A 19,169-nucleotide genomic window follows, 5' to 3' on the forward strand; every position below is an offset into this window, starting at 1 on the left:
ATTTTATATATGCCTAAATAACGTCAAAATATCATATGTATGCATATATAAGCATGCACATGGTTTTATAATTTTTTCATAATTTTAAGGATTTAAATTGATTTAGTTTCTCCAATTGTATTCATAAAATTCCCAATAATTACTTCCCAAATTATTGTTATGATGACTTAGTCATATAATTCCTATATTTATGCCAAAATATGGTTAATATATTTTTTATGCATTTTTATAATTGCATTTAGTATTTTTCAGGCTAAATTGCATATAATTGCAATATTAGCTCATTTAATGTATAATTATATTTTATATGTGTAAAATTAGTTCCCATATTTTTAAAATAATGAATATATATTTTAAATTATTTTGGTACATAAATTTATTTTCCAGAAATTATTTATTATGTATTATAAATTAAATAGGGGAAAAGTGACTATTTAAATTATAACCAGATTGGCATTTCAATTACAACCTAAATTGGACCCAACCCCAACCCAATTTCTTATTAAAATACCCGAGCCAGATCCTATATACACTTACCTGACCCAAAATCCATTAAATCCTGGCCGTTGATCTCATAAATCAAGGGACCGTGTTACTTCTTTCCTTTTTTAATTCCTATGACCCTAACCCTAGCCTCATTTCCAAAAGGGCGCCGCCTCTGTATCCTCTTGTCTTCTCTCTTCTCTCAACCTAATCCTAACCCCCTTTTCAACCGCCTCCCTTCTCCGGTCTTTTCCGGTGACCACCCTTCAACCCCAAGCCTCCAATGGCTCCTCCATTGCCTTGATTATCTTCTTTGAGGCCTTCAAGGGCCCTGGGCCATGCCAACTTGTATCTAGGGTTTGCTATTTGGCTGTTCTTGGCTACTCCGGTGTGAGTTCGAGTAAAATCACACCGTATTTGTTACGATCTTTGAGTTTCTAAACAGGTTCTTCCATCTCTACTTGAGTTTCTTTTGAAACCCTAATTTTTGCTTACATCTCCTAGATATGTACTATGTTTTAGCGATTTGAGTCTGTTCTTTTGATGTTTCACACTGTTCTTGAATCTCTTTTACAAAATCATCGATTTCAAGTATTTTTACCTTCTTCTCAAACTAGGGTTTTCGAAACTTCTTCTGCACTTTGTTTAAACCAATTATTTATGTTTAAAACTTCTATCTCTTGCATACTTCGACTGATTCTATGATTTTACTCCTTTTTCAGCTCGCTTATGTTGAAAACCCTAATTTTTTTAGTTCCAACCTTGGGTTTCTGAGTGTCGTTTTGATAATATGTTCAGTTAATCTGTATGTTTCTATGATTCTGTGATTTTTGTCCCATGTTTGCTTGTTAGGGTTCCTAATTATGGTTATCCTTGCCTATTATGTGATTGTGCCCTATTCTGTTCACAAATGTTTTTGATTCTTTGCTTCTTCTACCTATATCATGCTTAGCTTACTAATTCAGACTATGCTCTACATGAATCCCTAATTATATGGGATTCTTGTCCTACTCGACCTCTTAGGGTTCTGATTTTTGCTTACCATGTGATGGTTCTTATCAAGTGGTGCTAAATTAATGTTATCTCATATTCTTGCATCCTTAAATCTTTGTGATTGATCTTTCATTGATTCCGCATGTTATTTCTGCTGATTGTTTTTACCTTGAAGAAGGTTTTCTGACCTTATTTTATGGTAAATTATGCTATTAATTGATTTCTCAAATCTTTCCTTGATTAAAGTGTGTTGAACCTGGCCTTTAGTACATATTGTGTACTTGTACTATGCAGAAAATATTTCCTTAATTGGCATGTTCAGTCTTATACGATTTCCTTCCTTATTTGTTATATGTCTATTACCGTTTGAAGCAAACTCCTCAATTAAAGGGAGTACTTACCTTGATTTCTTGACTGATTGATTCTGAGTTCCTTAATTACTAATGAACTTTAATTTTTACCTTATTTACTACATGCTTTCAAACTATAAATACCCTAGTCTTTCATTAGCACAAAACACGAACACTCTTGGTTCAAAACTAAATCTCACACTTAAAACTTTCTGCTCTCTCTCTTGTGCTACTTGCTACTGCTCTAAGTTAGCCGGCTGCAAGCCAAGGCTAACCATTGTGTTCTCCTGTTCTTTCACTTTGCTTACTGTCCTCTATACTGGTATGTTGTAGTTTCAATTCAAAGCTCCAACAACAATATGATTCTCTTATTGTTGCAGTTCATCCTGTTTCTAGTTTGCTTCTATTTATGGTTTTGTTGTGGAATTTGTAGTTGATGTTTACATATTATGTACTCCCCTCCCTTAAAAATTAGTGTATTACCCCTCTATTTATTTCTGAGCATGTCTACACCTATCATCTCTTACTTGTTTACCACCATGAATCCCCAAATCCCTATCACCCAAACCCCCTTGACCCCTGCTTATGACTATTGAACTTGCTTTGGTTCTATGACTATTGGTTGTGTATGAACCTATCTCAAGGTGTTGTGTTTAGACTTTGTTAACTACTCCAACCTCTTTTCCCAAACAGTCTTTGTGTTTTACTAAATTACTTTCAAGCAGGCCTGCTTTTATACAGTTTTTCACTAAAATCACTTTCACTCTACTCTTAGTCAATAAGTTTTGCCCCCTCCAGTATGTGTACTGCCTTGGGATCCTCTTGAGAACCCTTTGAACTTTGGCATACTTAGGTTGGCCTTTCTACACTGCACTTGTTCAATCTTTGGTTACTAAGTCTAGGTGTAAGTACTGCCCGAGATCCTTGAGATCCTTAGGGAACTATGATGCACCTAGACTCTGACATTGTCTATGGAATTGAGGCATTTGAGGCTATTGGAGGCTATGGACGTCTGGGCCTAATCGAAGGCTCCCTATAGAATAACTTCTTATTTTTGTATTTACTTATGTAATTTATTCATTGGTCTGTAATAACTTGTAAACAAATATTGGGGTATTTAGTAAAAAGGGCGGGTAGATACATGTTTTATGGAGTAATACCGCTAGAAATCATGTTCATAGTACTTTACATTTAATATAACTACTTTATCAAGTATAAATCATGCTTATAGGGCTTTACATTCTTAGAAACCATGCCTATAGGTTCCAAGTTATCATGCCTTCAATGTCTTAAAATCGGCTTAACTAATAGATGTCATGTCTATAGGATCTAATCCAGATTCTATTATGGCAAGTGTTTATGTATGTTTTCATGTCTGCATGTCTTAAAATTAGATTAACGAAGTTAGATATCATGCCTATAGGGAACCATATTCGAAATTCTGCATGTTAGTCTATACTAGTCTAAATGATTCAACCTGGTCCATGCCTAGTTCACTTCTGAATTGGTTCAATCATGTAGCTTACATTTCTGAAACAAGTCTTTTAAAACCACCTTAATCTGTTATTAGACATCATGTCCATAGGATTTTGAAAAGTCTATTTTAAAATCTGCCCTGTCTTACTATACAATATAGTCATCAATACTCCGCATATAGGCAAGCTTTAGGGCGTTTCCAAAACTACATCTCTGAAACTGTCCCTATTGCTTAATATTTTCTGATCCTAACAGGCTTTTTGAAATCGATAGGCAACTTCTAGGGTTACCACTTCTGAGTCTAAAAGAGATTGTTTATCTTCTGCATATTCATCTAGACATCCTGCCTTAAGATACTATTTAATAAAGGTTCTTAATTGTGCTTGAGTCGTGCTGTTTGTGTGCTTGTTCGAGGAGGAAACCTTGAGCCTCTATTTGCTCCCCTTTATGTGATGAATGTCCTAAGTGTTTTGCTTCTCGCCTTAGAATTTTCACCTTTAAAACCTTAGGGGTCCGTCTAGAACTACCTATAGGTAGAGGTCCTAACCCCCTCCAGGACCATTAAGAAGGGACGGGTAGCAGCATGCAATAGAAATCGTTGACCAAACACTCACTTTGCATGACCACTAAGGGGATGGGAAGGGTAGATATGAGATATGATGACTATGCGCTAATGTCACGTGTAGCCCCTCATTGAGGAGTGTTTACCGGACATTGTGTGGGTTGATCCTATAGGATAACCAAACTAGGATCCCTCCTTTACCAAAATCCCCTTTTTATTTAAACCTTTGTTTTACAACTTGTCCAAATCTTTATCTTAATACTTGAGTTATCCAACGTGCTTTACTTGCAACCTATTTGATTCAAATGTTTACTTGTAATGTACTAATTTGTGAATATAAGTTCGGCCGAGATCCATAGTTGTGAACCAAGAGGGGTGACTAACACCTTTCTCTCGAGGTTACTTCGAGCCCTTACCCTAATCTCTGGTAATGCAAACCAACCCAAGAGTTAATCACTCTAGGTGCCCTAACGCACTGTAATCCGTTAGGTGGCGACTCTTTAAATACCCAATTCCCAAAAGGAAATGAGTCATTACACCTCATGGAATGTCGAAACCCGGACATCCTGTTCAAAAGGGGAAAAAGGGGCGCGACAGCATGGCGACTCTGCTGGGGATACCTTTAGGCTCTTAATATAACGAACTTATTTTTTACAAATTAGTCCAAGCATGTTTTATCCCGTACCTTTCTCCCTTATTTGAATTTAACTATCCATTTGTTAAGCATTTAATGATTTCTTTATTGTCCTGAAACTAACTTGTCTCTTTATTTTTTTATTCTGTAACTGTCGTTCAATTATTTAAATGTTGTATTTATTTTTCCCTACGTGAAAATACTGACTACATGTTATTAATTGCTGCATAAATCATGCTCCGCATCATATTCCACCATGCGTATCAAATCCTATAGCAACGCTTTAATGAGTGGTTGTGCTCTTCCTATTTACTATCCTTAAATTCGGAAAGGCTTATTTGCGGTAAAACCAGTCGATCAGCGGTGCAGTCGACGGTTCCATGCCTTCCCTTCTCGAGCTATCTGCTAGAGGGTACCAGTCTAAAACCTCATAGAATCTTTACTCCGGTTGAAATTGTGCATGAATCATGGTCAAACCTAGTCGAATCAGTTATGTTGTCCACATAATGATCCTTTAAGATAAGCCTCCAAAGTCCATCAGGTTTTCCATAATTCCAACGGACACAACCACGTTCTGTGCATTAACTTAGAGAACTAAATGACGATACGTTGATCATGAATGTATAAATAGTCGAGTCCAGTGGGGGCTAAGGTATAACCCTTTTGTTTTGCAGAAAATGAGGCACGAGTTCCCCAGATTCGGTATGGTTAGCAACGTCCCACCATTGCTGCTAGATTGGTGGGAAGACCTTTCTTCAAGTGACAAAAAGCATGTGAAAAAGTACCTGGGTAACCTGCCATCCTTGCTAGATATTGAGCCAAACAACAAATTGATCGAAGCTGCCATTTTATTCTGGGATAGTGAAAGAGTCGTGTTTCATTTCGGTGACATAGAAATGACACCGCTTCTAGAGGAAATAGGAGGACTTGCAGGATTGACTTAGGACAGTCCTGGGCTTTTGGTACTAGAAAACCGTATGGGCAGGGGATTTTTGAAGATGATGGGGCTGAAGAAGAATGTAGACCTAGTGTTCTTGAAGGATTCCTACATACCTTTTGAATATTTGTATGAGAGGTATGGCCATAGCAAGTATTTCCGCGCTTACCACGATGAGATATCCCTCACTTATCTAGGTCACATCCACCGCAGAGTGTTTTTATTCATTGTCTTCTTTCTAGGCCTAATAGTGTTCCCAATGAAAAAGGGAAGAATCCACACTAGGTTGGCCATGGTCGCCAAGACTCTGATGGAAGGGACTAATGGACAAACATATACCATAGTCCCCATGATCATAGCCAACATCTACAAGGACCTGGAGCACTGTCAAAGAGGGGTTAAGCATTTTGAGAGTTGTAATTTATTGCTACAATTATGGTTGTTGGAGTATCTCCAAAAGGGTCACTATCGTCAAGAATTTCTGCGAAGGGCTTGGAACGACCACATTGCCTTCCATCATCCTAAGTAGATGACTTACATTCTGGATAGATTTGCTCAGCCGTAAAGTGCTAGAGAATGGGTAGAGTTCTTCGACAATCTGACCGAGGAACAGGTGTAGTGGATGGTTGAATGGTTCCCAACAGACGAGTTTATTATCAGGTCCAAGGATGCTCCATACTTGGTGCTGATCGGGTTGAGGGGTATATCCATATGTCCCTATGCGAGTTATGAGGCAAGCAGGCAGAAAACAAGTTGTACCAAGGGTTGTCAAACTGAGTCATTTCAAGGCAGACTTCCAAGATGACGACGTCCTTTACAAATGCCAAGCTCAGCACATGTGGCACTGCAAAATCATTATAGAGAAAAGCACTGTTGAGCCAGACAGGTATCATGCAGGGTGCGAGCCTCTTTACCTGGCATAGTTAAAGGACAATTTGAAAGGAATGGTGACACCAGGAACTAGTCGAGGGAACAAAATCATAGACGAGGAAGCTGAAGGTCAAGTCAAGTACAACAGGCTGTGCAAGAGGGTCCACGACTCTGAGAATGAGCACCGGGAAATACATGAGAGGAATGTAAGGCTGATCGAGAAGTGGAAAGAGATGGCAATCATTTCCAATAGGAAACTGGAATATCTGGAGCAAGGAATAGTGGAGCTGGAATGCAAAGTCATAAAGAGGATTGAAAACTGCCAGAACGCTGAAGGAGCTGAGGGAGGACATCTGGCCAGAGCCTACTTGCTGCTAGGGCTGCGCTAGCTGGGAGATCTGTATGATGGAGTCCGGAAGATCGAATCTGGGGAAGGTCCTTCTGGGACCAAATAGGCTAGATTTCTTGCTTTTCTTAAAATGTAATAAGGCCAAGCGCCAATAGTGATTTAGTTTATTATTATCTTAATATCATTTTGGGATTCGACTATTTTTATATTATGAAATGAAGCATTTATTGGCATTAAAAGTTCTCCAAGTTTACTTGTCGCTAGGCCTACCTCGGGCACAACGAGGTTCCCCAAATAGGACATAAGTTTACATTTCACAATATGTGTTTAAATATTGCAAACGTTTCAGAATCATCGCTGACTTGTTACCTTTTATTTTTTCTTTAATTTCAATTACTCTTATCCCCTTAGGTTGGTTCACTCATACTGACCTCATCAGCGTGTCACACCTAATCTAGAGTCCCTCCACCTCCTCCTCCTCTTCCTCCAAGCAACACAAAAAGCAGAGGAAAAGTAAAGATGGATGACTTAAGTGGGATCCGAAAGGAAAATATTGAGAACGCAGATACTTCAGATGGCCGTAGTACTCCGGCCCCAAATGACCTGGTTTTGAGACTAGAACAAAAGATACTAGAACTGCAAGGAGAACTTGAGCAAGTCCAAAACATGGAAAACCTGTCACTTACCCTCAATATCCTTGATATCCACCAACAAAACACAAAGAACCCAACTTCTTCTCAGAACACACAAAACCAATAGCCACAAAATCCTCCCGTACCAAATCAATACGTAACTCCGCCCCCAATACCAACTCCACCACAACATCATCATCAACCAATTTAGTACCCACCAACCATCACTTACCACACTTCCCAAAATATAGCACCACTCATTCCCGATCCTTAAAACTCCACCAATGACCATCACTATACCCAAGTTCCTGGCACTCATCAAAGAAACCCTATATACATGGAAACTATACCTCATTCTACCCAGCCAATCTCATATACACCGGAATCCTCCAAGAAGGACCTACTCATTAAAAACATGGTTGAAGAACTCAAGAAGCTAACAAGTCGAGTTTAGGGTGTTGAAGGCGACAGAGGAATAGAAGGTTTGAACTATGAAGATCTATGCATACAGCCGAATGTCGAACTGCCAGAGGGGTACAAACCTTCCAAGTTCGAAATGTTCAATGGTACAGGTGATCCCAGGGTTCATCTAACGACCTATTGTGACTAGCTTGTTGGGGTCGAAAAATATGAAAAGATTCGGATGAAGCTCTTTATGAAGAGCCTTACTGGGGATGCTTTGTCTTGGTATATCAGCCAGATTCCAAGGAAATGGGATAATTGGGTGAGCATGGCGTCAGATTTCATGGACCGGTTCAGGTTCAACACAAAGAATGCACTCGATGACTTTTACATTCAGAATCTCAAGAAGAAACCTACTGAAACTTTCCGCGAGTATGCTACTCATTGGAGGTCGGAAGTAGCCAAGGTCAGACCATCTTTAGACGAGGAATAGATGAATATATTCTTCGTCAGGGCACAAGGTCCACAACATTATGAGAGGTTGATGGTCATCAAAAATCACAAATTCTCTGATATCATCAAGCTCGGGGAAAGAATCGAGTAAGGAATCAAGAACGGGATGGTAACAAACTTCGAGGCACTACAAGCCACAAATAAGGCACTCCAATCAGGTGGCATATCGAAGAAGAGAGATGTTAGAGCAGTAATGGTGGCTCAGGGCCCAAAATCTCCACTTACATATCAAAACATCTCCGTCCATATACCAAACACCTCCACCCACATATCAAACACCCCCACCCACATACCAAGCATTACCGCCTACATATCAGCCTTCATCTCCCAGATATTCCCAACCAGCCACTGTCCATCACACCTATAATTCCCAACTAGCCACTGCCCATCACACCTATAATTCCCAACCATCCCACTTCCAATCACTACTAGCTCGACAAAATTATCCAATACCAAGACCTAACTTCGACTACAAGCCACCCAGATAATACACCGCAATGATGAGCCCACCGACCAACTGTATGAAAGGTTGAAAGCTGCAGGTTACGTTACTCATGTTCCCGCTGTGGCATTAGAAAATCCATCCCAATGGGTCAATACCTGTACGTACTATTCTGGTACACCACTGCGAGTGCAGAACATTGAAGGATAAGATCCAGACATTCATTGACAACAAGGTCATACAAGCAAAGGAAGTCGCGCCCAATGTCCGCAACAATCTCCTCCCTGATCACAGAGGTGATGGTGTACATATGATAGAGACAAATGAAGAATGGGACCCTGAGGGGTCAATTGGGCTTATTCGAGAAGGCGATGACTTCAAGGTTACAGTTACACTTACTCCTATTGTGGTTCAAACTCAGGCACTGTTGCGACCAAAACACTCACGCAAGTGCACGTGATCGTCAAGTAATAGAGTAGTGAGTAGAGTATCGTTCCCACGAAGACTTATCATTAACTGTTGACTGATTCAAACCCAATTTCTTTATCTACCCAAGAGATTGTTCACTAAAGAGAGATATAATTGTTTTACTACTTAAACTATAAAGAATTAATCTAACTAACGCAAGTACCCAAACAAATAGCAATTATGAGTAACAAACAGTAGGAGAAGATATTCCAGGGTCACGGGCATAGTCAATAATCGTGTTGTGTTCTTGGCTCAAAATGACTAATCAATTTATCTGGGTTATTGATTGGCAGGGTTGATATTACTCAAAAGGATCTGTCGAGTTCTTACTCGCCTATTCAAGTCAACTTAACGCCTATATGTCTATGGTTAAAATTAACAAGAACGCATTTACAATTCCTGTATTTCAACCAAGCAAGGCAATTGGGTATATGTCTATCCCAATTGCAAATCCGTTCCCCGAGGTCCGGGTTCAAGAACTTGCTCTATTTAATTCTATATGCAATCTAAAGTTCCCACTTTTGAGTTCAACTAAAGATTCGTAGATAGTATTTCACTGTTAGCTACTCAGCAAAATAATTAAACGCAGAATTAAATAAACAACCCAATATGATAAACTAACTTGGTAGAATTAAACTTCAAACAACAATATTCATGTTTCACTCATGACCCCAAAGCAATGGGTTTTAGCCACTCATACTAGTGTTCATCATAAATAAGTTCAATTTCATCACAAAACAACAAAAACAAGAGAAGAAAAGAAGAACTTGATGGTCAAAACTCCTCCTTGCCTCTTGCCTTTCTATTTCTTCCACTAAACTATGAAAAACTTGATACTTTAACCTTGGGAGAGCTTGACTTTATATAGGTTAAGTGGGTTTCCCTTCAGATTTCCAATTTTACCCCTAAATAACGTTTTCCGGACAGGACACGTGCGAGCTCGTGCATAACTTCGCGCGTTTCTTCGTGCATGATTCTGCCTTGGCCTTTCTTACGCGCGAACTGCTGCGCGACTTCGCGCACCTGGAGCTTGATTTCGTCCATTTTTTTCGTCTCGTCCTTGCGCGCACTCGACTCCGAGGGGTTGTTCTTGCTCATAAATCATTCCAATATCCTCTTGAAAGCATCATATAGGCTCCTCATCCTACAATGTATACATATCACAATTAGAGCCTATTTTTCATCAATTAACAATAATATGTCATTGGAATATAATCAAGCGGAAGTATAAATAATAGCTAAATCACCTAGATTTCGCCTATTATCAACACCCCACACTTAATTCATTGTTAGTCCTCGAGCAATCAACTATACTCTCTAGAGAATCATTCACTCAACCATTTCCCTTAGCGCATTACACCTAGAACAATGTACATGTATTATGCCTAGCAGTGAACAATCTTAGCCTCAAAGTCGACTCTCAAGTGCCATGCAATATTCACACTTCCTCAAAGTACTCTACACAGAAGTCAAGACTTGCTTTTCCATCACGAATCATATGCCCTCACAATTACATCAACAAAAACTGAGTTCAATCCACCACATTCAATTCATATACTCACATATATCAAGGAAATCACTCACTCTCACAAAAGATGTCACATGCATGCAATTGGTACCATAAGCTTGCCCTTAATGTAAATCTCTACTAATGTAGGCTAGCTCGATCGAAAATCAATTAGGACTTTTTATGGTTGTAATGTGGTCTAAGGGACAGGTAGGATGTATTTAGGAATAGTGACTCAACCCCTAAGCACTTTAACACATCACATGAGCAATATTTTAGCGCAAATTCTTCAACCCACTTCTTATTCACACACAATATCATCCCACAAATACTCCCTTCTTCTTTAAGCACTCTATTAATTCATTCCCACTAGCTGGAACAAGACACAATGTAATCATCTCCTTTTTTTTTGATAAGTTTATTCTTCTTGTCACTCAATTTCTGCTAGTGGTGTATTCGCTTACAACATAAGTGCACCTTTCACCCTTTTATTGGTTCCACTCAAAAGCCACCCACACTTATTTCCTTCTTACTTCTTTTAGCGCTCCTCTCACAATTAAAGTACTTTAAGAAGTAAAAGGATCAAAACAATGTCAATTAAGAACAAACGAGTATAGGCTTGTAATGCGGGTGCTAAACAAAAGTCTACAGGCTCAAAAGGGTTAACTAGGGACAAATTTTATTTGTTATAAGCAATTAAGCTCAAAAAAGGTCAAAGAAAGCCTAACATCATTTTTTTAAACCGAGCATCACCTAAAATTTCGCTTCAACTCACATACCGGGCAAGTTCTAGACATAAGTACACTACATGGACTACACAAATACTCACCACACATGGCATATGACTCATTCAGATCAGCTCATCAAGACGCTCCATTACGAGCATTCAATTCAGTAACAAATATACAAATTAAGGCACTTTCAGTGAGATTCAACAATTAGGACTAAGCGTTACACTCTAGGGTCTATTGTGTTCAGGTGCGTCAACGCTATGGGTTCTCTTTCAATTTTTATAGCTCATAGCCCATTACCCTAATCTACAAATCAAAAAGAAAACAAAAAGAAATACCTATGCCCGGTTCAAGCTAAACCCTTGTAAAAGAACCGCGGCTTAAAGAAAAACCAAGAGGGAATTGCTACACTACCTAAGAAAAAAAATAAAAATCTTTTTGTTGTTTTCTCTAGACTCACTTCCCTCAAGAAAATTGTCTAAAAGATCCGTCATCAGGAAGAGCCTACAAATTATTATTTTTTTTTTTGTCGACTCAGTCCCTCAAGAACCCCATCAAAAGGGATCCGTCGTCGGGCCGAGCAAATTATCTAAATTAAAAAAAAACTACTCCTACTTAACAAAAACTATCAAGTCAACATGAAACAAACAAAACAACTCGGCAATTTGTACAACTACATACAACATACAATGAAGGAATCCCCCACCCCACACTTAAGAAAGAAGACAAGTCCCCATGGCTTAAAATTTAAAAGAGCAGTGAAGTGAAGAGACTTCCCTGAAGCTTCACTCTTGATCGGAAACGGTTTCGGGGTTCACGTTGCACGTACGCCACAAAGCTCGCATCCAACCCATGAACTTCTTTTCCGACTTAACTTGTCGGTCAGCTATCGTGTCCACACGAGTGCCCAAATCATTCATGGAGGTGCGTAGACCAGCCACCTCCTGCTCTAATGTGGTGTGCCGGGACACTCTAGCAGTTCCTAAAGAGGACGCTGCTCATGATAGTGCTGCAGCTGTTGCGCTGGGCGCATGGGCCTGCGCTTCGCCCTCCACATCCATTTGCTCTTCCTCCTCTGATGCATTAGAACCGCTCTCATCCTCTCCACCTGCCGCTGCTGCTGAGGCTGCCCCCGTGGTGTTCGTGCCAGGTCGGATCTTGTGGAGTTTTCTTACCAGCCCGTCCACACGAGTATTTTCAGGCACCTACATATTCCTGCAAATCTTAGTCACCAAAGATGTGAAAAAGAAGCCATACTGGCGATGGGGGCATCGGATAAACATATCGTCGTGGATCACTTTGGCCATGTCGAAGGGAAGACTCTTGATGAAACACCAAATCAATGCAGCCCGGGATCCATTTACCTCCGTAGTATTTGTGGTGGGAATAAGGCGACTGTTAATCACTTACAGCCAGCTCTTCGCCTCTGGAGTTAAGACGGATTAGTGGAACTTCTCTCTATGTTCCAGCCACTCCACCATTTTTCCTGGTGCGCAAATTTCATCAAAGAAGCGCTCCCACTTGGCATCGGTTGGATTTCTCCCATATTCATAAAAGTCAGTATTCTCAGGCAGAGTGTCAGGCAATTGATAAGCTATGCGTATCACCTCAATGGAGGCATCCACCGCCTTACGGCGCACTGTGATCACATGGTTGACATACTCTGGTAGATTAGCATAGAATTCGTGTACAACTATTACATTAGCCTCCCCTGGATCGTCAATGAAGGCCTGCAAACCCCGCTCTATCAACTCATTGTACATGTGGGGGAATCGTTCTTTGACCTTTTTGATATTGATGCCCCTCTCCGGAATTGGCTTCTTGGCAGCATTCTATGTAAAACGGGTCTGAGCCTCAAGGGAGACAAATTTGTTGCTCTCATAGGAACGTGCAGGAGCTGCCCTTTGGCGGCTTGAGGATGGACCCGTGGCTTGGTGCTTTTTTGATGGTGCCATAATACCTGCAAAACCTGGACACATTAGCTCAGCCCAACAAAAATTGTGTGACTTAATACAGTTACTCAGACTTCACACGCAAAATTGGTCACAACTACATAATCATGCTCATTGAGGCCTTTCCACAAACACCTTGTGGGCATTAGGCTCTCACAGCTCTTTTCTAAGGGTCTTGCAACAAGGGCCTCCCACAAAATCTCATCCATAACCCAAATCAAGTACTACCCACCCCACACTTACAACAAACTAACCCCACAACATTTTTCACCAAGTTTGAACACCAAATCACAAAACATATCTACACTAATGATATAAGATACAACATAAAAAATCTAAAAGTAGAAAGATAAAAAGAAAGAAAACTACAACTAGGGCTCATACCTTGTTGAAAATCGTGAGAGAGGGGGGTGATGCTAGTGATTTTGGGAAGAGAATCGTGAGAGAGGGTGATGGGGGCAGGGGTGCTGGAATTTGGTGTTTTTGAAGGAGTTGGGTGATTTTGGAAAAGGGGATATGGGTTTTGTTTAATAGAAGGGGGGGGGGGTAAATGTGTCTAAACAAATAACCTATTAAACTACAAAAATAAAAAAAATAAAAAGAAAAACTAGAACTAAAAAGAAAAACAAAACGCCTGAAAAGTTCCAGGCAGAATGTTCCGCCCAGGCACGCGAACATATGCGCGAAGTTTGGCGCTCGCGCGTTTCTTCGTGTGGTTCTGTTGAGTTCCAGGCAGAAAGGTTTGCGAACTTGTGCACGAAGTTTTGGAGCTCGCGCGTTTCTTCGCGCGGTTCTGTTGAGTTCCAGGCAGAAAGGTACGCCCAGGCATGCGAACATACGCACGAAGTGGGCGCGAAGTCGCGCTCCTGAGCATTTATTGTCACCTATTTTGCTCCTGGTTGGTGGTCCTTTCACCGGCCCTTCGTCACCTGCATTTGTTAGTAAGTTAAAGCTCAAAATCAAACACTACTACTATCGTTGTGTTGCCTCCCAACCAGCCCCTTATTTAACGTCGTGGCATGACGATTATAACATTTCAATGGGTTGCCTCCCATCCAGAGCCTGATTTAATGTCGCTACACGACCCAACATGTTCTCAAGCATCCTTCAAGTCCAATGAGGTCTTGTGACGTGCAAAGTCACCACCCCAGTGATGTTTTATCCGTTGACCGTTCACCAAGAAAGTGCCAGCGGAACTCATATCTCTCAACTTCACGGCTCCATGAGGATTCACGCTTACCACAACAAAAGGGCCCGACCAACGAGATTTAAGCTTTCCGGGTAAAAGCTTCAACCTCGAATTGAACAACAAAACTTCTTGCCCTAGCTCGAACTCTCGATGTTGAATGTGCTTGTCATGCCACCTCTTAGTCTTTTCTTTATACAATTTGGCATTCTCATATGCATGTAATCAAAACTCCTCGAGCTTATTGAGTTGCAGCAACCTCTTCTCTCCAGCTAAGTTCCCATCCATGTTCAGCTTCTTTATTTCCCAATAGGCCTTGTGCTCAAGTTCGACAGGAAAGTGACATGCCTTACCATACACCAATCTATAAGAAGAAGCACCTATAAGAGTTTTGTATGCTGTTTGATATGCCCACAATGCGTCGTCTAACTTTTTGGCCCAATCTTTTCTATTCGCACTCACTGTTTTCTCAAGAATTTGCTTTACCTCTCTGTTTGAAACCTCAACTTGACCACTCGTCTATGGGTGATAGGCAGTAGAGACCTTATGCTTGACCCCGTACTTTGCAAGGACATTGTTTACAGTTTGTTGGAGAAATGCGTACCTCCATCACTGATCAACACTCTGGGAGTTCCAAAACGTATGAAGATATGCTTCTTGACAAAGCTTACCACCAACTTTGCATCATTAGATGGAAAAGCAATGACCTCCACCCACTTGGACACATAATCAACTGCCACCAAGATGTATCTATGGTCGTTCGAGTATGGAAAAGGTCCCATGAAGTCAATTCCCCAAACATCGAAAAGCTCTACTACCAGGATGTTTTGCAGCGGCATCTTGTGCTTCTTAGTGATCAGCCCGGTTCTTTGGCACCTGTCACACATTTTAACAAAGACGTGTGCATCCCTAAACAATTTTGGACAATAGAAACCTGATTGTAGCACTTTTTGGGCGATCCTGTCTCTACCGTGATGACCTCCGTATGATGAGGCGTGACAACTATGGAGTATGGCACTCATTTCCTCCTCAGGAACACATCTCCGCACCAACTGCTCTGCACATAGCCTGTATAAGAATGGCTCATCCCACATGTAGAGCCTCACATCATGCAAGAACCTTCGTCTATTGTCTGGTGTCAATTCTGGTGGTGTCACCCCACTTGCAATAAAATTCACATAATTTGCATACCACGGGGTTGTGCTTGAGGTGATTGCCAATAACTGCTCATCAGGGAATGTTTCTTTGATTGCACCCCCTTCAGCCACATGGTTCCGATTTTCTAACCTGGACAAGTGATCAGCCACTTGATTCTCTTTTCCTTTGCGGTCTAAGATCTCTAAATCAAACTCTTACAGCAGTAGGACCCACCGAATCAGTCTCGGCTTGGCATCCTTTTTCTCAAACAAGTACCTGATGGCTGAATGATCTGTGTAAATGATGACTTTGATCCCCACAAGATATGACCTGAAATTGTCAAACACCCACACCACTGCAAGCAACTCTTTTTCAATGAAGATGTAGTTCATCTGAGCTGGATTCAGAGTTTTACTTGCATAGTAGATGGAGTGGAATATCTTATTTCTCCTTTGCCCCAAGACAGCACCAACAACCAAGTCGCTAGCATCACACATCAACTCGAATGGCTGCTCCCAGTCCGGAGAAATTATGATTGGTGCAGTAACCAACCTTCCTTTCAGCTCCTCGAATGCCTTCAGACAGGCATTATCAAATTTGAAGGCAACATCTTTCTCAAGCAACCTGCACAAGGGAGAGGAAATTTTCGAGAAATCTTTAATGAAACGACGATAAAAACCTACATGGCCCAAGAAAGTGCGAATGCCTTTGACAGATATCGGTGGAGGCAATTTTTCAATCGCTTCCACCTTTGCCTTGTCCACCTGCAAACCATCTTTGGACACCTTGTGTCCCAAGACTATACCTTCACGTACCATGAAATGGCACTTTTCCCAATTTAGCACCAAGTTAGTCTCTTCACACCTAGCAAGCACTTTATCAAGGTTCATCAAGCAGTTATCAAAAGAACATCCAAACACAGAAAAATTGTCCATTAACACTTCCAAAAACCTCTCAACCATGTCAGTAAAAATGTCCATCATACACCTTTGAAAAGTCGTTGGTGTATTACAAAGACCAAAAGGCATTCGCTTGAACGCATACGTGCCATAAGGACACGTAAAAGTGGTCTTCTCTTGGTCCTCTAGGGCTATAACAATCTGATTATACCCCGAGTAACCATCTAAGAAGTAGTAGTACTCCTGGCCAGCTAATCTATCAAGCATTTGGTCAATAAAAGGGAGGGGAAATTGGTCCTTCCGGGTGGCATTGTTCAATTTTCTATAATCAATGCAAATTCTCCACCCGGTGACAGTTCTTGTAGGTATTAAATCATTATTCTCATTAACTACTATAGTCATCCCCCCTTTTTTGGGTACACATTGGACGGGGCTTACCCATTTGATGTCTGATATAGGGAATACAATACTTGCGTCGAGCCACTTAATCACTTCTTTTCTTACCATTTCTTTCATAATTGGATTGATTCGGCGTTGTTTCTCTACACTGGGCTTGTGCCCATCCTCCATGAGGATTTTGTGCATGCAGAAGGCTGGACTAATGCCCTTAATGTCAGACATAGTCCACCCAAGTGCTCTCTTGTGCTCACGTAGCACTCTCAATAGCTTTTCTTCCTGCAATTTAGACAAGTCAGACGAGACAATAACAGGTAAAGTGTCAGAGTCACCCAAATAAGCATATTGTAGGTGAGGTGGAAGGGGTTTAAGTTCCAATTTTGGGGCTTCCTCAATTGACAGCTTTGGAGGAGGCCCCTCTGGTCTATTCAAAGGCTCAAAGGGGTGTGTCCCTTGCAGGTACGTAGAAGATGTAGCAAGGATGTGCATCATCTCCTCAACCTCCTCATCAGCCCCCAGGCTATAAAGTAACATAAGTGCTTTCTCCAGAGAATTATCTAGATATACACTCGGATAATGAGTATGCTCATCAGCCTCAACAACAGATATCATTGAGAGCTCCTCATAGTGGCGGGGAAGTTGGATTGCTCTGTAGACATTAAAAACTGTTTCCTCGTCATCTACTCTCAAAATCATCTTTCCCTCTCTCACTTTGATAATTGCATCACCAGTAGCTAAGAGAGGTCGCCCCAATATGATTGGAACCAGTTCATCAGCCTCATAATCGAGGATAATGAAATCAGTAGGGAAGATGAATTTCCCAATCTGCAGCAACACATCTTCAATCACCCCTTCAGGGTGTGCTATCGATCTGTCAGCCAGCTGTAACATCACAGTAGTGGGCCTTGGAGCTCCCAGGCCCGGTTACTTGAACAAGGACAGGGTCATTAGATTTATGCTCGCCCCAAATCGTAAAGAGCACGACTCACATCAATATTGCCAATGCACACATGAATCGTGAAGCTACCGGGATCCTTAAGCTTTTGAGGGAGCTTATTTTGGACCCTTGAAGTGCACTCCTCAGTAAGTGCCACTGTCTCAAATTTAGTTAATCTTCTCTTGTGAGCCGCTATATCTTTTATGTATTTAGCATACTTTGGAATTTCACGAAGCACATCAACAAGTGGGATATTCAATTGAACCTGGCTCAACATAGAGAGGAATTTTGTGAACATGCGATCATCATTCTTTTTCTGCAATCTCTGGGGAAAATGTGTGGTGGTCTTGGGGCCTCCACGGGCTCTGAAATTTTAGCAGCATTCTTTTGCTCTTGAGTCACTTTAGGGATCAACTCTCCATCAGGTATGGGATTATCTTTCTTTTACTTTGGCACTTCCTCTAGCTCCCTCCCGTTTCTAAGTGTAACTGCATTCACTTGAGGGTTCTTTTCTGTATCACTAGGGAGGGCGCCTACAGGTCTAGTGTTTTGATTTGTTGCTAACTGCCCCATTTTCCTTTCAAGATTTCTGAAGTCGGTCCTGAGTTGTTGATTGTCAATCAACAACTTCTTTAGCAGATCATTGGTACTTTCTTCCATTTGTTGGGGGTGGTCTCTGAGGCTGATTGAAATTCCCTTAGGGTCTATGCTGATTCTGATTTTGCTGATTTCCACCCCATGAGAAGTTGGGATGATTCCTCCAATTTGGATTGTAAGAATTCCCGTATTATGCATGCTATTTCGGCGGACCTCTATTCTGTTGCCCCACATAATAGATAGATTCTGGATTCGTGGGGAACATATCACTCATATGACTGTCACCATAGAGTTCGCAGCAAATAGTCATATGTTGTAGGTGTTGCATTTTCTATGGTTGCTGCATTGTCATCCTAGTCATATGATTGGCTAGCTTTGCAATATTGGCTCTCATGGCTGACACTTCATCTAACTCAAGTAACCCAACTGATTTTTGCTTAACTGCCTTTCGTGAATCACCCTCACCTTACCAATTATTATCATTAGTAGTGGAGTTATTCAGCAAGATTTGGATTTCACTGTACGGTCTGGCCATGCAACTACCCCCACAAATGGAATCAAGATTTATCTTTGAAGCATCATCTAACCTATCTACAAAAGTGTGAACCAATACCTTGTCCGTCTGGCAATGATGAGGACAGTCTCTGAGCATCTTCTTGTACCTTTCCCATGCTTGACGCAGTGTCTCGCCCGCTCGTTGTTCAAACCCAAGAATT

The 19,169-nt window shown here is 41.0% G+C and overlaps 1 protein-coding gene across 1 annotated transcript; it reads right to left on the minus strand.

The window, feature by feature from the left end:
• Window positions 1-14,712: 14,712 nt before the first annotated feature.
• LOC104234687 (uncharacterized) lies at window positions 14,713-17,810 on the minus strand. The gene is made up of 4 exons (XM_070164553.1): window positions 15,901-17,810; window positions 15,541-15,774; window positions 15,070-15,363; window positions 14,713-14,851 (listed from the first exon to the last, which is right to left on the minus strand). The coding sequence occupies exons 1-4, from the start codon at window positions 17,808-17,810 to the stop codon at window positions 14,713-14,715; spliced, it is 2,577 nt and encodes an 858-aa protein (XP_070020654.1).
• Window positions 17,811-19,169: the final 1,359 nt, after the last annotated feature.

This window comes from Nicotiana sylvestris, chromosome 2 (assembly GCF_000393655.2).
Source record: "Nicotiana sylvestris chromosome 2, ASM39365v2, whole genome shotgun sequence".
Taxonomy (NCBI): Eukaryota; Viridiplantae; Streptophyta; class Magnoliopsida; order Solanales; family Solanaceae; genus Nicotiana; species Nicotiana sylvestris.